Source organism: Gossypium hirsutum, chromosome D05, assembly GCF_007990345.1.
Source record: "Gossypium hirsutum isolate 1008001.06 chromosome D05, Gossypium_hirsutum_v2.1, whole genome shotgun sequence".
Taxonomy (NCBI): domain Eukaryota; kingdom Viridiplantae; phylum Streptophyta; class Magnoliopsida; order Malvales; family Malvaceae; genus Gossypium; species Gossypium hirsutum.
In genome coordinates, this window is record NC_053441.1 from 54330544 (window position 1) to 54350003 (window position 19460).

A 19460-nucleotide genomic window follows, 5' to 3' on the forward strand; every position below is an offset into this window, starting at 1 on the left:
AGCAAAATGGTGTAAATATCCTTTTGATTCCTGTCAATTTTGAAAATGAGCAAATTTGTCTCTCTACAAAAATTACGAAATATTTCAACAGAATTTTCAAAATTTTAAAATAATTTTTAAATTTAAAATATTTATAAAATTCTCAAATTTATATTTTTTTTTAAATTATAAAAATATAAAAAATATAAAGAAAGCTACAATTTTAAAAATTTTATAAAATAATAATTTTGGGATCTAAATAAGTTAATTAATTATTCAAGTTTATCATATTAAAGTATTTTTTATTATTTTATTTTAAGAAAGTTTTCAAATATATATGGTTTCAAATTTATGAGTTCTAACATAAAATTAGTTGTATTCAGTAGCAAAACTAGGTGGGCTAACAGGGTCCAGCCCCCCAAAATGAAAAATTTTCCGTATGACCCCTTTAAAACTTTTAAAATTTTAAATTAGTAAAGGTAAAATTGTACTTTGCCCTCTTAAAAATATAAAATTTAATTTAATATAAAATTTAATTTAATCTTTTAAAAATTATAAAGAAATAGCCTATTAAAATGGTGAAATTATATTTTTCCTATCGTAAAAATTACAATTTAATTTCGACCACCCCTAAAAAAAATTTTGGTTTCGCCCCTGATTGTATTGTAACAAGATTTTAATTTTTCAATTTAACTCGAACAATTTCACTCGATTCGACTCGAATTTCATTTTAGTCGATTCAATAAATATTAAATTGAGTTAGGATGATAAAATAGAACTCGTCAACTCGAAAAATTTTCACTCGATTCAATCGAACACTCACCACTATCGAAATGTTAGGTTAAAATTTTCTCGAATCAATAATTAATAGTTTCACATTTAGGTGACACATATTTAAGTTCAACCATGATCATATTTGTTCTTTTGATCATAACGTTTAGAACTACCTATAGCCTCTCCCCAACCCATAAATAGGAGGACTATGAGCTTCAGCACACTTGAACTCACGTCCTCCTGTATTAACAACAATGCTCATACTAATCGAGTTAAGACTCAATCGGTTGATATTGATATTTTTTTTATATATTTATATCGTATTTTAATTAATTTTCCGTCCAACTAATATTTGAACTTCACTAAAAGGTTTTCCAAACTTGGGTTGTAATGACTAAAAGAGAAAAGCATATTCTCTGAAATAAAAAGGTTTCCATGCGAATCTCTTTTCTCAAATCTTCACCCATTTAATATCATAAACTAATAATCCACCATTTTATTATTATTTAATACATAAAACCTCAAAAGTGACTAACAATTTCCAAAGGGAAAAACATAAAAGAGTAATTGCTTGCATCAATGGCCGCTTGCTAAGCATAAAGGCAGTTGCCATAACCTGCACCAACACCAAAACAGCTTAAGCTTTTACCACATTTACATCATATCCCTTGAATGGGATGATTAGTTCGATAACGTTATCATATCACTGGACCTAACAAGTATAGAAACTGACTTACTTGGATCAGTGATGACAATGAGACCAGATCCTTTGAAATCGCAGTTCCAAACGTTTCTACCCATGGATTGGTAGTAAAGATTCATGGCAATGGAAGCATGGTTGATGAGATTATCTGGATTGAAACATGGACAACCTTTTTGTATGATTTGGCAATCCACTTTAGAACATGCATAGTTTATGTTTGTCAAAAGAGTTGCCTGGTCTGATGATGGCTTAGCTATGCACCATGTTTTCTGCCAAAAACAAAAAACAAAATCCATGTGAGGACTGTCTTATAAAATAAGTGAACCAATTTGCTAATCTCGGAGTTTTTTAGGGTTTGATTAAGAACTTGATGTCATTTAATTACCTGTCCATTTATCTTCATCAAGGTTCCTCCTGGAAAAGGGTTATTAGAGGAAATGTAGTTACAATCATAAAAATAACTTCAAATTCATAATATATTTAACCAAATAAAAAGTCAAACCAACTCAATCCCTAAATTTAGGTTAAAAAGGTCCAAATTATAAATTAAAAAAAAACCCAAAATGTCTTAAAATTACTAAAACCAGACCACATAATGTTGCCAAAAAGGTCTAACATCTCATGTTAATTAACTACACTGATGAACATAACAGTAAGCAACAATCAAAGTAGAAAACTTGGTTAGTAGTCATATTGTAATGAATATTGAAAGGTAAGTAAAATACCTGAAATGAAGGAGAATAGCAGTAGAAAGAAAGAGAGATGTTTACCCATTCTGAAACTCAATGGAGCAAAGCAAAGCAAAGAGCAGAGAAACACTGAAGGTTTATAAGGGAGAGGGAAATTTTTAAAAGAGAAACAAAAGTGAGTTTAACGTAAAGCTTACATTATGTACAGCATTTTGCTAGGGTCACGTTACCATATCTCATTATTCCACGTCTTTCTAATGGTAACCTTTTTCCAGGGCTAAACATACTTTGGCGCATTCGAATTTACGCCATCCTATCTGGTAATAATACGGACGTTAATCGTATTAAGATTCAGTCAACGTTTTTATATTTTTTATGTGTCATATATGTTGGTGATTAAATATTTTGTATTTTTGTAAGTTTTGATTAAGAGTGGTAACAATTTTATTAACCAATTAGTTTCTTCAATTCAATTGAATAAATTATTAAAAAAGATATAAAAAATTTAAAAAATAGAAAAAAACCAATTCAACTATTGATTCAATCAGTTCCACCATTTATTCCGAATCAATACCTCAACTAATTTATCATCCAATCGATCTATTTCTGAAAACAGTGTAATATTCAGTTCCTATTAATATTTTTTTTTAAAATGGTAATGATCCCAAACGGCTATACAAGAACACAAATTGCGATATCAATTTAGTGCATTTAAAATTTTATTTTCAAAAAATTATTTATAATGATGTTTATTAAATTAATCAGTGAGATGTCAATTTTCTGGTGCTCATACTATGTGGGAAACCCATATTATGTGGGAAACCCATATTATGAGTTCTAACATAAAATTAGTTGTATTCAGTAGCAAAACTAGGTGGGCTAACAGGGCCCAGCCCCCCAAAATGAAAAATTTTCCGTATGACCCCTTTAAAACTTTTAAAATTTTAAATTAGTAAAGGTAAAATTGTACTTTGCCCTCTTAAAAATATAAAATTTAATTTAATCTTTTAAAAATTATAAAGAAATAGCCTATTAAAATGGTGAAATTATATTTTTCCTATCGTAAAAATTACAATTTAATTTCGACCACCCCTAAAAAAATTTTTGGTTTCGCCCCTGATTGTATTGTAACAAGATTTTAATTTTTCAATTTAACTCGAACAATTTCACTCGATTCGACTCGAATTTCATTTTAGTCGATTCAATAAATATTAAATTGAGTTAGGATGATAAAATAGAACTCGTCAACTCGAAAAATTTTCACTCGATTCAATCGAACACTCACCACTATCGAAATGTTAGGTTAAAATTTTCTCGAATCAATAATTAATAGTTTCACATTTAGGTGACACATATTTAAGTTCAACCATGATCATATTTGTTCTTTTGATCATAACGTTTAGAACTACCTATAGCCTCTCCCCAACCCATAAATAGGAGGACTATGAGCTTCAGCACACTTGAACTCACGTCCTCCTGTATTAACAACAATGCTCATACTAATCGAGTTAAGACTCAATCGGTTGATATTGATATTTTAAATGCACTAAATTGATATCGCAATTATTTATAATGATGTTTATCAAAAGTATGGTGCTCATACTATGTGGGAAACCCATATTTTCTGGCACAAATGTTTTGCCTTCCTTTTTCTTTTGGTTTTGTCAAAAGCCAATTTTTTGGCTTATTAACGGGAGTGGGCAGAAATTTTTCTGCAGAGAGCTAAAGAAAAAAATAGAGAGAAAGAGAATAGAAAAAAATCAGATTTTCAAGCTTGGTGCAGCAGTGATCAACTCTTCGATCGAAGGTCCATCCGTGGTTCGATTGAGCTGATTTTTGGACAGCAGCTAGGTGATAAGGTGCTCTTGACTTTGTACGGTCGGATTTTTCATCCGAGTCTTGTAGCGTCAGAAATACCCATTTTTCAGCAGCTACGTTTTTGGTGATGTTCTCTCATTTTTCTCTCTTTTGCTAAAGATTACATGTTGTTAGCCTTGTCGGAGTTGAATGCTTGTTGTAGGCTTGATATTGTGATCTTGTAGTTGAACATTTGATGATAGTGGAGCTCTTTATCGGACTCTAAAGTCCCGTGGTTTTTACCCTTAATTTAGAGGGGTTTTCCACGTAAAAATATCGGTGTCTCTATTTATTTTTGTTGTGGTTGCATTAGTTGATTTGTGGTTGATTAAGGTTGCTAGAGAACATATCTTGTGCTATTGTGCTTGCCATAATTTTTATAGGAGTTATAAGGAGAGAAAGAACACCGGTTGTGCTTTCGCTTTGTTTCGGTTGTTCGGTTTCTTCCCAACAAACTGGTACCAGAGCTTGGTTATTGTGTCAAATAATTATGGAAATTAATACGAGCAAGATGATTATGTTGAATGGCACAAATTATCAACTTTGGCGGAATAAAATGAAGGACTTGTTGTTTGTGAAGGCTTTGCATCTTCCGGTCTTTACTACTCAAAAACCCGATTCGAAAAGTGATGAAGAATGGGAATTTGAGCATCAACAAGTGTGTGGCTTTATTCGGCAATTTGTTGAAGAAAATGTTTACAATCACATTGATCAGGAGACACATGCTCGAACATTGTGGGAGAAGCTTGAAAGCTTGTATGCTTCGAGGTCGGGCAATAACAAGTTATTTTTGCTGAAGAAAATGATGGCGCTGAAATATAAAGAAGGAATGTCTATAGCTGACCATGTTAGTGAATTTCAGAGTATGATGAATCAGTTGCTTGGTATGGGTGTCAAATTTGATGACGAGATTTTAGGACTTTGGTTGCTTGCTACTCTACCAGACTCTTGGGAGACCTTTCGAGTCTCACTCATTAATTCTGCCCCACAGGGTATTATTACTTTGGATTTGGCTAAGAGTGGTATGTTGAATGAAGAGGTTAGAAGAAGATCTCAGGGTTCTACATCACAGTCCGAGGTGTTGGTTATCGAGAACAGGGGGAGAAACAGAGACAAAGATGGAAAGGGTAGAGATAAAAGCCGAAGCAAGTCAAGATCGAGATACAAGAATCTTGAGTGTCATCATTGTGGTAAAAAAGGTCATATCAAGAAATATTGCTTCAAGTGGAAGAAAGAGAACAAAAGTGGTGGTGATAAACACGACCGGAATGACGATGAAAAATCCGAGCGTGTTGCTACTGTTACTCGTGAAGATTTGTTAGTTATTTGTGATCAGAATTTGGTCAACCTAGCATGCGACGAGACTAGTTGGGTGATTGATACTGGTGCATCACTTCATGTCACGTCGAGGAAGGAATTCTTCACATCTTATACTCCTGGTGATTTTGGGGTATTGAAGATGGGTAATGATGGTTTGGTTTCGGTTATTGGTATGGGAGATGTTAGCTTGGTAAGTAACAATGGAACAAAGTTAACTCTCAAGGATGTCAGACATGCACCGGATGTCCGTTTGAATTTGATTTCTGCAGGAAAGCTTGATGATGAGGGATTTTGTAACACCTTCAGTGAAGGGCAGTGGAAGCTGACTAAAGGCTCCTTGGTTGTGGCTCGAGGAAAGAAGAGCTCAAATTTGTACTTGATGCAAGCTTTGACTTCTCGAGAGACGGTGAATGTGACACTGAATGACAACTCAACTGAGTTGTGGCATAAACGACTCAGTCACATGAGTGAGAAGGGGCTTAACTGTTTAGCGAAGAAGAGTCAACTTTCAGGTTTAAAGAATGCTACACTGAAGAATTGTGCTCATTGTCTAGCAGGAAAGCAGAAAAGAGTTTCATTTAGAAGCCATCCTCCTCATAGGAAATCAGAGTTGCTAGAGTTGGTCCATTCAGATGTTTGTGGTCCGATAAAAGTAAGATCACATGGTGGTGCACTTTACTTTGTGACTTTCATTGATGATTGTTCAAGAAAGCTATGGGTTTACACTTTAAAGTCTAAAAATCAAGTCTTTGAGGTGTTTAAACAGTTTCAAGCATCAGTTGAAAGGGAAACTGGGAAGAAGTTGAAGTGCATTCGTACTGATAATGGTGGCGAGTACACAGGGTCGTTTCATGAGTATTGTCTGCGACAGGGAATCAGACATCAGAGAACACCACCAAAGACTCCACAGTTAAATGGGTTAGCTGAAAGAATGAACCGAACATTGATTGAGAGAGTCAGATGTTTGTTGTCAGATGCAAAGTTACCAAGATCGTTTTGGGCTGAAGCTTTGAATACAGTGACACATGTGATAAATCTGTCTCCTAGTGTTCCTTTGAAAGGTGATGTGCCAGATAGAGTTTGGTTTGGTAAAGACGTGTCATATGATCACCTACGTGTGTTCGGTTGTAAAGCATTTGTTCATGTTCCAAAGGATGAAAGATCCAAGTTGGATGCCAAGGCTCGACAATGCATTTTTATTGGTTATGGTCTAGATGGTGAGTTTGGTTATAGACTCTATGATCCAGTTCAGAAGAAACTCGTGAGAAGCAGAGATGTTGTCTTCATTGAGGATCAGACCATTGATGACATTGATAAGACGGAGAAAGTGGATTCACAAGGTAGTGGTGACTTGATCGATGTGAATCCGGTTCCCCTAGACTCTTCACCAGATCCTATCCAGGATGATGTGCATGGTGATGTTAGTGGTGACCATCAGACTATAGGTGACTTTGATACTCCCATGGATGATGTTGTGAATGATCAACAACAAGCACCTATAGCTCCACCAGCAGTTCCACTTCGAAGGTCTTCTAGAGATCGACGATCTTCTGTCAGGTATTCTCCTGATGAATATGTTCTTTTGACTGACGGGGGAGAACCTGAATGTTATGAAGAGGCTATGGAGAGTGAATGCAAAGATCAGTGGGTTGAAGCGATGAAAGGCGAACTTCAATCATTGCATGAGAACCATACTTTTGAATTGGTGAAACTGCCTAAGGGCAAAAGAGCTTTGAAGAATCGGTGGGTTTACAGGTTGAAGCAAGAAGAGAAGTCTTCATCTCCACGATACAAAGCTAGATTGGTCGTCAAGGGTTATACTCAGAAAAAAGGGGGTTGATTTTGAAGAAATATTTTCTCCGGTTGTGAAGATGTCCTCTATCAGAACTATACTGAGTTTGGCAGCTTGTTATGACCTAGAGGTTGAACAAATGGATGTGAAAACTGCTTTTCTTCATGGTGACTTGGAAGAAGAACTTTACATGGAGCAGCCAGAGGGTTTTGTTGCACAAGGGAAAGAGGACTATGTGTGCAGATTGAAGAAGAGCTTGTATGGTTTGAAGCAAGCTCCAAGGCAATGGTACAAGAAGTTTGAGTCTGTTATGGGGAGCAAGGCTACAAGAAGACTACTTCTGATCATTGTGTGTTTGTTAAGAGATTCTCTGGTGATGATTTTATTATTCTTTTGCTCTATGTTGATGATATGCTTATTGTTGGTCAGAATGCTTCTAGAATTGAGAAGTTGAAACAAGAGTTGAGTAAATCCTTTGCAATGAAGGATTTGGGGCCAGCAAAGCAAATTCTTGGCATAAGACTGACACGTGATAGAAAGGCCAAGAAATTATGGTTATCACAAGAGAGGTACATTGAGAAAGTACTTCAAAGGTTTAGTATGGACAAAGCTAAAGCGGTGAATACTCCATTTGCTATGCACTTTAGATTAAGTGTTAAGCATAGTCCTTCCACAGAAAAGGAGAAGGAAGAGATGCAGAAAATTCCTTACTCTTCAGCCGTGGGTAGTTTGATGTACGCAATGGTTTGCACGAGACCAGACTTGGCTTATGCCGTTGGTACAGTTAGTCAGTTTCTTTCTAATCCAGGCAGAGAGCATTGGAATGCAGTGAAGTGGATTATGAGATATCTTCGTGGCACTTCCAACATGAAACTTTGTTTCGGCAATGAGAAACCTGTTCTTGTTGGGTATACAGATTCAGACATGGCCGGAGACATTGACTCGAGGAGATCTACTTCAGGTTACTTAATCACTTATGCAGGGGGAGCTGTGGCATGGCAATCGAGACTGCAAAAGTGTGTTGCATTGTCCACCACCGAATCAGAGTTCATTGCAGCAACCGAAGCGTGTAAGGAGATGCTTTGGATGAAGAAGTTTGTGCATGAGCTTGGTTTTACTCAGGAGAAGTATGTCCTGTACTGTGATAGCCAGAGTGCTATTCATCTTGGTAAGAACTCAACTTTTCATGCTAGATCTAAGCATATTGATGTGAGGTACCATTGGATACGAGATGTTCTTGAAGCTAAGCTGTTAGAGCTTGAGAAGATACACACTAATGATAATGGTGCTGATATGTTGACGAAGGCCTTACCAAGAGGAAAGTTTGAAGCATGTTGTTTGACCTCCGGCATGGAGGCATTCCCCACATAGTTGGAGGGGGAGATTTGTTGGGTATGGGTCCCACTATGTGGGAAACCCATATTTTCTGGCACAAATGTTTTGCCTTCCTTTTTCTTTTGGTTTTGTCAAAAGCCAATTTTTTGGCTTATTAACGGGAGTGGGCAGAAATTTTTCTGCAGAGAGCTAAAGAAAAAAATAGAGAGAAAGAGAATAGAAAAAAATCAGATTTTCAAGCTTGGTGCAGCAGTGATCAACTCTTCGATCGAAGGTCCATCCGTGGTTCGATTGAGCTGATTTTTGGACAGCAGCTAGGTGATAAGGTGTTCTTGACTTTGTACGGTCGGATTTTTCATCCGAGTCTTGTAGCGTCGGAAATACCCATTTTTCAGCAGCTACGTTTTTGGTGATGTTCTCTCATTTTTCTCTCTTTTGCTAAAGATTACATGTTGTTAGCCTTGTCGGAGTTGAATGCTTGTTGTAGGCTTGATATTGTGATCTTGTAGTTGAACATTTGATGATAGTGGAGCTCTTTATCGGACTCTAAAGTCCCGTGGTTTTTACCCTTAATTTAGAGGGGTTTTCCACGTAAAAATATCGGTGTCTCTATTTATTTTGTTGTGGTTGCATTAGTTGATTTGTGGTTGATTAAGGTTGCTAGAGAACATATCTTGTGCTATTGTGCTTGCCATAATTTTTATAGGAGTTATAAGGAGAGAAAGAACACCGGTTGTGCTTTCGCTTTGTTTCGGTTGTTCGGTTTCTTCCCAACACTTTTTGTATGATTTGGCAATCCACTTTAGAACATGCATAGTTTATGTTTGTCAAAAGAGTTGCCTGGTCTGATGATGGCTTAGCTATGCACCATGTTTTCTGCCAAAAACAAAAAACAAAATCCATGTGAGGACTGTCTTATAAAATAAGTGAACCAATTTGCTAATCTCGGAGTTTTTTAGGGTTTGATTAAGAACTTGATGTCATTTAATTACCTGTCCATTTATCTTCATCAAGGTTCCTCCTGGAAAAGGGTTATTAGAGGAAATGTAGTTACAATCATAAAAATAACTTCAAATTCATAATATATTTAACCAAATAAAAAGTCAAACCAACTCAATCCCTAAATTTAGGTTAAAAAGGTCCAAATTATAAATTAAAAAAAAACCCAAAATGTCTTAAAATTACTAAAACCAGACCACATAATGTTGCCAAAAAGGTCTAACATCTCATGTTAATTAACTACACTGATGAACATAACAGTAAGCAACAATCAAAGTAGAAAACTTGGTTAGTAGTCATATTGTAATGAATATTGAAAGGTAAGTAAAATACCTGAAATGAAGGAGAATAGCAGTAGAAAGAAAGAGAGATGTTTACCCATTCTGAAACTCAATGGAGCAAAGCAAAGCAAAGAGCAGAGAAACACTGAAGGTTTATAAGGGAGAGGGAAATTTTTAAAAGAGAAACAAAAGTGAGTTTAACGTAAAGCTTACATTATGTACAGCATTTTGCTAGGGTCACGTTACCATATCTCATTATTCCACGTCTTTCTAATGGTAACCTTTTTCCAGGGCTAAACATACTTTGGCGCATTCGAATTTACGCCATCCTATCTGGTAATAATACGGACGTTAATCGTATTAAGATTCAGTCAACGTTTTTATATTTTTTATGTGTCATATATGTTGGTGATTAAATATTTTGTATTTTTGTAAGTTTTGATTAAGAGTGGTAACAATTTTATTAACCAATTAGTTTCTTCAATTCAATTGAATAAATTATTAAAAAAGATATAAAAAATTTAAAAAATAGAAAAAAACCAATTCAACTATTGATTCAATCAGTTCCACCATTTATTCCGAATCAATACCTCAACTAATTTATCATCCAATCGATCTATTTCTGAAAACAGTGTAATATTCAGTTCCTATTAATATTTTTTTTTAAAATGGTAATGATCCCAAACGGCTATACAAGAACACAAATTGCGATATCAATTTAGTGCATTTAAAATTTTATTTTCAAAAAATTATTTATAATGATGTTTATTAAATTAATCAGTGAGATGTAAATGTAATTTTTTTTTAAAAAGGTAAAGCGTCTTTAAATATTTTAGTGGAAATAAATAAGGGGGAAATGAATGCAACATTTTAAGATTTTGAGGAATTGATAGGGTTTTCAATACACCGAAAGCTAAAAAAAATGGGAGAAACTTAAGGCCTTGAATTTAGCAACCACATCCTGGATCTACCACCATTTTTTAGCTTTGTGTTTGGCGTTTGGGTGGTTAGATTATTTTTTTATCAATTTAGTCCTTGATTTTTTTTTCCTGTCCACATAGATAAGTTTATGAACTTGAAAAAATTTCCCTATCCGTGTTATAATATTTGTACCACGTCATAATATGGGGCAATTTACAAAAAAAAACTCTTTTTTTAAATTATCGAAATGGGCCAATTATTTAATTATTTACCGGAATGGTCCATTTTCCGGAAAATCGCGTCCATGTCAGCGCGATGTCAGGGGACGCGCCAGGAAATCGTGGCCACATCAGTGCTACGTGGCCGCGACTTGCCCCGCGCATGAACAGTGCTCCAACGGTCAAAAATTTGACCGTTGCCCCCCCCAACGGTAAAAAAAAAACTATAAATACCGCCACCCTTTTTTTTTCACAAACTAATCCTCTCTCAAATTTCCTCTCAATTTCCTCTCAATTTCCTTCAAAAATTCTCTTAAATCCATATTTAATTTCAATTTTCTCTAAAGTTCCTTTTAAGTTTCTCTTAACTCCCTTTTTTAAAATAATTTTAAAAGTATTTTTTAAAATTTTTTTAAACCGTAAAAATTTGTACGATTTCAGCAATGGCTGGAGAATTGACTCGTCTTGATAAGCATCACATATCGGTGGAACAAATGAAAATGGTAAGTATTAAATTTAATTTTTAAATATTATTTAAGAATTTTTTATTTATGCATTTTTAGATAATTATTAATTTTTTATTTGTTATAAAAGTCTGTAGATCAGGTATTGGAATGCAATATTCAGAATATGCATGCTCCTCCATCACCGTTGGTAGAGAACTACCTGCGGGAATCAGATTTTTGGCACATGGCGACGGTAGGCCGGGGATGCAAGGTGGACCCGAAACTAATCAGTGCATTGATTGAGAGGTGGAGACCCGGGACGCACACATTCCATCTTCCATGTGGAAAGTGCACTATCACTCTAGAATATGTCAGTCTGCAATTGGAATTGCTGGTGGACGGGAACCCAGTCACCGGGTCTGCCTAATCTAGCGATTGGGGGGTAGTGTGCTACGAGCTTTTGAGAGCTATTCTGGAGAAAATGGAGGGAGGTAAGGTCGAGATGGGCTGGTTACGTGACACATTCCCTGATCCGGATGAAGATTCAATCGAAATTGAAAGAATCCGATATGCTCGGGCATACATTCTTCAATTAATTGGAGGTTATCTGATGCCCGACACGTCACAGAGCCGCGTACATCTACGATGGCTGCTAAAACTCGTTGATTTTAGAGCAGCCGGTGAATCGAGTTGGGGGTCTGCCGTCTTGGCAACGTTATATCGGGAGATGTGCGGGGCGACGCGACCGAGGAGAGCAAAAATCAGAGATTACCTGTCACTACTGCAGTCGTGGGCACGGTTTCGCTTTCCATTTCTACGTCCTCGAGTGGACCACTCATATACATTCTCACTCATAACGAGGTAAATTTTATATTAGATTTTACAATTATTATGTAGATTTTTAAAAATAAAAGTATGCTAAAAATTTATTTAATTAGGTGGAACCATCCGGCAAGTCATGCTCGATTACCGTCCTCTCTTGAAGATATACGGCTTCTATTGGACCAACGGTCGGAAGCACAAGTAAGTTTTAAATAAAATAGATATTTCCATACATTCGCTAGTCGATTGATATTTAGTATTTAGTATTTAGTATTATGTATATAACTAATATTTCTATCATGTTCATATAGTTTCAATGGACACCATACGAGGATCCGGCAATTCGGGCAGTAATCCCGGAAGAGTTCTTACAAATTCCACAAGCTTGGCACGTGAAAGTCGTGTTGATCAACTACGCAATCGTGGAGCCGCACAAGACAGACAGAGTGCTACGACAGTTTGGATGTAGACAACCGATTCCCGTGGATCCTTAGGTGTTTGGTGATCAACACAAAGTCGACCTTCGGCAATTGAATACGGATTGGACGAGATACTGGTCCGAGTACATGGAAATGTGGGAAGATCGGTATGAATATATACCTACTCGGGAACCAATCATCGTTCCGGAGTTAGAGTGCGTTCCAGAATACATGTCATGGTTTAGGATCCATGGCAAGTCGTATTTATTGACGCCAGAGGAGAGGCAGCGGCCAATACGTGTCAAAAGGGAAAGGCGCAGGCCTCTAAATCCAAGACGACGAAGGCAGCCCCTCAACGAGGACCAAACATTCACCTGGCTCATCATCAGCAGCCATGCAATCACCAGGCCCAACAAAAGCACCAACACAGTCACCCGACGCAGCAGTTCAACCGATAATACCCACACAACCGCCTTTTCAGATGATGCTAGGTGCGTTTCCTAGCCCTTATATGTATCCTAACCCTTATATGTATCATTTTTCGAGTCCTATGGCTGGTTGGAGCCAAATGCCCGGTTCAGCTCCATTTCCTGTTATGCCGAGTGGACCGCCAATGTATAGGCCAGTGGCGCATGAAGGATCGCAAGAGGGGCTATCGGGGAGCTCTTCTTTTTACCAATCCCCACCAACGTATGGGTTTCAAACACCGTCCCCGTTCGTGATGTAAACACCTCCACATACACTATTCTTTAAAGGTGGATCATCGTCCCAAGTTCGACAACCAGACGCCGTACCGGAAGAAGCAGAATCCCCGCCGGAGGAACAACAACCACCGCTGGAAGCTAGAGAAAGGAGGAATCCAGCGCGTAACCGTCGATGGCCGCCATGTGGCACTGAATCCCCCGGGCATAGACATTGATTGTCGTATTTAAATTTATTTGTAAAAATATTTTGAATATTTTGATATTATTTGATGTAATAAAATAGGAGTTTATTTGATGTAATAAAATAGATTTTTTTTAGTTATTTTGATATTATTTGATGTAATAAAATAGAAGTCTATTTGATGTAATAAAATAGAAATTTTTGAATATTTTGAATATTTTGAATATTTTGATATTATTTGAGAATTCTACTAACCATTAATACCCTTAACTTAAAAACCCTAACCTAATTAAATTAAAACCCCTAACCCCTTAACTTAAAAATCCTAACCTAATTAAATTAAAAACCCTAGCCCTTAAATTAAAAACCCTAACCTAGTTAAATTAAAAACCCTAACCCTTAAATTAAAAACCCTAACCTAGTTAAATTAAAAACCCTAACCCTTAACTTAAAAACCCTAACCTAATTAAATTAAAAACCCTAACCTAATTAAATTAAAAACCCTAACCCTTAACTTAAAAACCCTAACCTAATTAAATTAAAAACCCTAAATTAAAAACCCTAACCCATAACTTAAAAACCCTAACCTAATTAACTTAAAAACCCTAACCTAATTAAATTAAAAACCCTAACCTATTTAAATTAAAACCCTAACCCTTAACTTAAAAACCCTAACCTAATTTAATTAAAAACCCTAAACCCTAAACTTAAAAACTCTAACCCATTACTTAAAACCCTAACCCCCTAACCTAATTAAATTAAAAACCCTAAACGAAATTAATAATTTTACTTTCACATAAGGTTAGATTTGGAAAAAAATTTTACTGGTACTAATAATTAATAATTTTATATAATTTGATAATTTTACTAATCATTAATACAATTTATCAATTAATAATTTTACATTCACATAATGTTAGATTTATAAAAATGTTTTGACTGGTACTAACAATTAATAATTTTATATAATTTGATAATTTTTACTAACCATTAATACAATTTATCAATTAATAATTTCACAAACTTAATTTTTTTAAAATTACATTCAACTATTGCGATTAGGGCATGATCGACTTGTATGGCCTGGATTCCTACACCATCCGCACAACTTCGTTTGACTGGCTGTTTCTTGGATATCCATATTGTTATGTATTCTAGTCGAGCAAGGTTGACCCTTTGGTTTGCAACGTAATTCTCTATCCGGTAACAGCTTAAAAGGAGCAAGAGATACATGCGGCCACTTATGTTCCTCTGGGACCAGTGGGAAAACGTGTCTCCAGACGTTGTACATGCTTTCTAATTTGTACACTTCGTCCACATAACTCATCGGATCCAGACGGAGATTCTGACAAGCTGCAATAACATGCGCGCATGGATAACGAAGTGCATCAAACATCCCACAGTCACAAGTCCTATTTCGCAAGTGTACACGATATTGCCCGCCAACAACACCTTGGTGCGGTCTGTCAAACTCTGTCATGCGAAACCATAGATTGTCTCGATCGTGACACACTATGTGCATGGTGTTTGCCCTCGCCTTGGCCTTGTTAATTTCTTGAACTACCTTACTACACCATACATGTCCTCTCTGCATCTGGCCTGCATAACTTGCTACTCGCTTTGGAAATAGCGCGGCCAAACGAAAATATGTCTCTCACACAACCGATATTATCGATAGATGGCGCGTTCTTTTAAGAACAAAATTTATGCATTCAGCCAGGTTCGACGTCATATGGCCATATCGTAGGCCGCCATTGTATGCTTGTGCCCACTGTTCGAAACGTATGTTACAAAGGTAGTCCGCCCCTTCTCCGTTAATTGAACATAAAATTGCCAATATCTCGTAAAAACGATCTTTATTTATTTCATACCCTGCCAATATAAGATCATAGCGAATAATTTATACCACTTCTACCAATAAAACTAATTCAAATTGACAAACGAAATAACACAGATATAGACTAAATACCCATGTTGGTCACTTGTCGTCGTTCGCTCTTAGATGGATATTACCTGTAATAGTTCGAAGCAACGTGTCTTAGGCAATATCTATGGTGTGTGCGCTGCCATAAGCTTCCCTGTCGATCAAATGCAGCTAGTATACCGGTGCCCCGATCTGAAATAACACAGATATCAGGTTGAGGGCACACATGCCTCCTTAACCTAGAGAGAAAGAAATCCCAGTCATCAGACGACTCCACCGGTGTTATTGCAAATGCAATTGGAAGAATTCTCCCACCGCCATCCTGTGCCACTGCAAGCAATAGCCGATGAGTATACCTACCGAACATAAAGGTATTGTCAATTTGTACCAACGGCTTGTAGTATGGAAATGCGTCTCGGCATTGCTTAAAGGCCCAAAACAGGCGTTTAAACACTTGGCATCCACGTAGCAATCGGCCGTTGTAGTGCACATGTTCCGTTTCAAGGTCTGTGATAGCACCTGGGACGTATCTCTCTAGCACCTGACACCACTGCCATATTTCATTATATGAGGCGTCCCACCCACTATGCATCTTCTCCAACGCCTTTTGCTTAGCTATCCAAGCCTTGCGGTAAGAGGGCGTGTACCCCATTTGGCTACGGATATTGGCAATTAACACCGGCACTGAAGTCTTGGGATCTGCTTTTACCGTGGGCAGTATCAAGCTAGCTAACATAGCTGAATCCATCTTGGGATGATCTTGTGAAACACCTATAAACCGAGTACATTAAATAATGCAACATTGCATAATAAAAGTTTTCGAAACCACTCTTAATTTTAGATTTAAAAACGAGAATCGACTTTGAAAATAAAATGGGAAGTCGCCACCGATCTTTTATTGAGGTGTGATCGGATCACCTTGAAAATACTTTTAGGTCTGCGAGTTTTGAGAAAACAGGTTCGGGAGTCAGTTACGTACGAGGAAGGGTTAGAACCCTCGTAACGCCCAAAATTGGTACCGAATTGATTGTTTAATGTCTTAGTGTTGAGAATTTGAAAAGATTTTAAAATACGATCCTTTGAAAAGAAAATTTGAATGAAATAAATTAGATGATGAGACTCACTTATTTCAAATAGATAGATTGTCGCACTCAGTAAGTTAGAGTGCAATATTTTAAATCCTCAAAATTAAGTCTATCTTTTTATTTTCAAAACCTATGCATTTTAAGAAGGATATCCGATTCTTTGGGTCAAATGAGAAAATCAAAACCCAGTAAGTTAGGGCTCGATTTCACAAAATTCCTAAATATCAAATATTACCTTTATTTTCATTTATTAGAAAAAAATCGTCGCCTCGAGAAAACAACATGTCATATCCAATGCGTTAGGACACAACATATCGGATTCCCGAGAATGAACTCTTCATTTATGCTTTAATTTAAAGAGATATTCTCAATTATTTAGATTCGACGAGGAAAATTGGAACCCAATACGTTAGGGCTCAATTCTTTCAAAGATTCCAAATACAGAACCTTGCGTTATCTTGAAAGACTTTTGCATAAAATGATTTTGGTATTTAAACGATATGCAACTTTTGAATGAAATAAAAGGCGAGTGAATGATGATGTACAACATAAATGATGGTTTGTAAATAATATCAAATAATCAATAGATAAATACGCACAAGCGTAGCAACAATAATCTCAATAATACATTGTACCAATATCAATAAAAAAAATTTAATGAATTAATAGTCAATTTTAAAAGATATACTAAAGTAAAAAAATTTATACGTAAAATTTTTTTTAAAGAGATGAACAACATAGATATATAAGTACGAAATATATTCAAAATAGAATTAAAAAAAGACATTTCATGGTGATATTTCGATAAACTTTAAAATAATTAAAAAAATCAACATACATTAAATAATATACATATATTAGTTTAAGTAAATGATGCATGAGAAAGGAAAAATTTAATAATAATATAAATGATAATATATATGCAAAATAATATATGTAAAGTTGAAATAAGCCAAAGTATATTAAAGTAGGGTTTTTTTTTAAATAAAAATAAATTATATGTATGTATAAATAAATAAAAGATATAACATAAAATTAGTAATATATTATATACATGTATATAATCAAAATAGTTTAATATAAATTGTTTATATGTCTAAAATAATATCCAATATAAATGTTAACACTTAAAATAATATTATATAGTAAAATAATGTATATACAAAAAATGTAAATAAATATATAAACTAGTATAAAAGTAACATTAGTGAAATTAACAATGGTAATAATAATTAATTAATTAACGAACTTATTTAAAAAGCAAATAACCAAAGCATTAAATTAAACTAAAAAAATGAAAATAAAGTAAAACAAAGGGGGTCAAATGCAATTAAAATAAAAATTAAAGAACCACAAACAAAATTAAAATAAATAGAAAAGGGACAAAAGTGAAACGCGCGAATAATACGAGGGATCAAAAGGGGAAATAACCCCAACACCTCGAAATGTTGCGCTAAGAGAAGGACTAAAGTGAGCAAAATTCAAAACACGTTGGGTAAAATTAGCAAATAAAGAAAACAGAATTAGAAATATGAGCTAAAACAGAGGGACCAGTGGCGCAAATAGGCCATTAAAATGAAACGCGCGGATCCTTCCCTCGGGTTGGGTCACCGCGCGGGTCAAGGGACCAAACGACGCCGTTTTGGCGTTGGTGCCCTTGCCTTAAAACGACGTCGTATGAATGCATTATTTAAACCTAGTTTCTGTAAAAAACATTTTGCATAAAAAAAATTAAAAAAAGGGTAAACTCTCTGCTAAGGTTTCGGCCCTAGCTCTTTACACCGCTCCTCCACCGCAATTCCACCATGAACGGTGGTCGGAGCCTCACCACAAAGGGCTTTTCGGATCCTTTTCGCGTGGATCCGAGGGCTTCCAGGTAAGACCTCTAACTCTCTCCTCTTTATTTTCTCTTTTGCAAGCAAGAAATATAAAACTAGTGTTGAAGAAACTGAACAGAAAGACGAAATCGAAAAGAAAAAAAGATTTCAAATCACCTTTAAAAACCGTTTTCTTTGAATATTTTTTTTTGTATTCAATCTCTGTGTAAAAAAGGAAGAGTACATCCATGGGGTTTTTAACCCGAAAATAAAAAGAAAAAATAAGAAAAGAATCCAAATTTCTTTTTTTTCTTTCTGTTTTTTTTTCTGCTTTTCTCTTGTTGTTTTGTTTGTGTGTTGCGCAGGTACGGCCATACGGAGACGTGGGCACGCGCGTACGGAGGCTTGCATGAGTGCAGAGGTCTGGCACGTGCGGGCGAGAGGAGCTGCTGCTGCGCTGAAGTTATGTGGAAAGGTTGGAGGCGCGCTTGTGGGGAAACGGCGCTGGGAGCTTCTAGGGTTCCCTGCTTCTGATTTTTTTTTTGGGCTGCATGATGATTGGGCTAGGGTTTAATGGGTAATTCGGGTTAGGTTTGGTTAGTATTTCGGGTTAGGGTATTTTATTTCTATTTATAATTGGGTTTCAGGCAAATTTTGGGCCAAATTTTGTAGTCTGGACTGTACTAATTGGACTTTTATTTATGTGATATTTTTTTCATATCTGGGTTTTAATAGTTGGGCTCGGGCCGGGCAAAATTTGGGTATTACAAAAGTATTATTCAGAAACCATCAATACTATACCTGCAGCACATGTATGTGGACCTTTGTACTTTTTAATCTCCCACAACCTTGTCATTTTCCTTAATGAGGCGTAGATTTTCCATTAACATGTGCCGTCTTGGACCGCACACTTCGCCTCAAACTTATCAGATTTGAATTTAACGATGTGGTAGTTAACGATGTTTTTGATGCTATGTTGTTTCAAATAACCAATAAAACTATCCTTGTTGGTAAACTGATTACCAACTTCAAATTCACCGGAATCTACCCCCGAACTTGTACGATCACGCAACCGGTGTGGTAGATCTGGAAACTCTAACGCGTCATCTGCAGACAGATTGACATTATGCATGTGGGTTGGAGGTGAGTATGCTCTGAATAGTGGATTTTCTTCTTCATCTGAACTCCTTTCAG

General features: G+C 35.9%; 1 protein-coding gene and 1 long non-coding RNA gene across 2 annotated transcripts; both read right to left on the minus strand.

Moving 5' to 3' along the window:
• Positions 1 to 1343: 1343 nt before the first annotated feature.
• Positions 1344 to 2239, minus strand: LOC107902392 (major pollen allergen Ole e 10). Its single transcript, XM_041092736.1, has 4 exons — positions 2182 to 2239; positions 1842 to 1870; positions 1491 to 1725; positions 1344 to 1369 (listed from the first exon to the last, which is right to left on the minus strand). Exons 1-4 carry the CDS (start codon positions 2228 to 2230, stop codon positions 1344 to 1346), a joined length of 339 nt encoding a protein of 112 aa, XP_040948670.1. The 5' UTR covers positions 2231 to 2239.
• A 7007-nt stretch (positions 2240 to 9246) lies between these two features.
• On the minus strand, positions 9247 to 9845 carry LOC121216771 (uncharacterized). Its single transcript, XR_005912952.1, has 3 exons — positions 9782 to 9845; positions 9442 to 9470; positions 9247 to 9325 (listed from the first exon to the last, which is right to left on the minus strand). It is a non-coding gene; the product is annotated as an uncharacterized lncRNA (long non-coding RNA).
• Between the last annotated feature and the right edge of the window lie 9615 nt (positions 9846 to 19460).

Bases quoted from the DNA above. Each gene is read 5' to 3' on its own strand.
- LOC107902392 (XM_041092736.1), bottom strand. From the start codon at position 2,230: ATGGGTAAACATCTCTCTTTCTTTCTACTGCTATTCTCCTTCATTTCA. The intron at 1,871-2,181 runs GTATTTTACTTA...ACCCTTTTCCAG, and splicing joins GCTATTCTCCTTCATTTCAG to GAGGAACCTTGATGAAGATA. The intron at 1,370-1,490 runs GTAAGTCAGTTT...GTGTTGGTGCAG, and splicing joins CATTGTCATCACTGATCCAA to GTTATGGCAACTGCCTTTAT.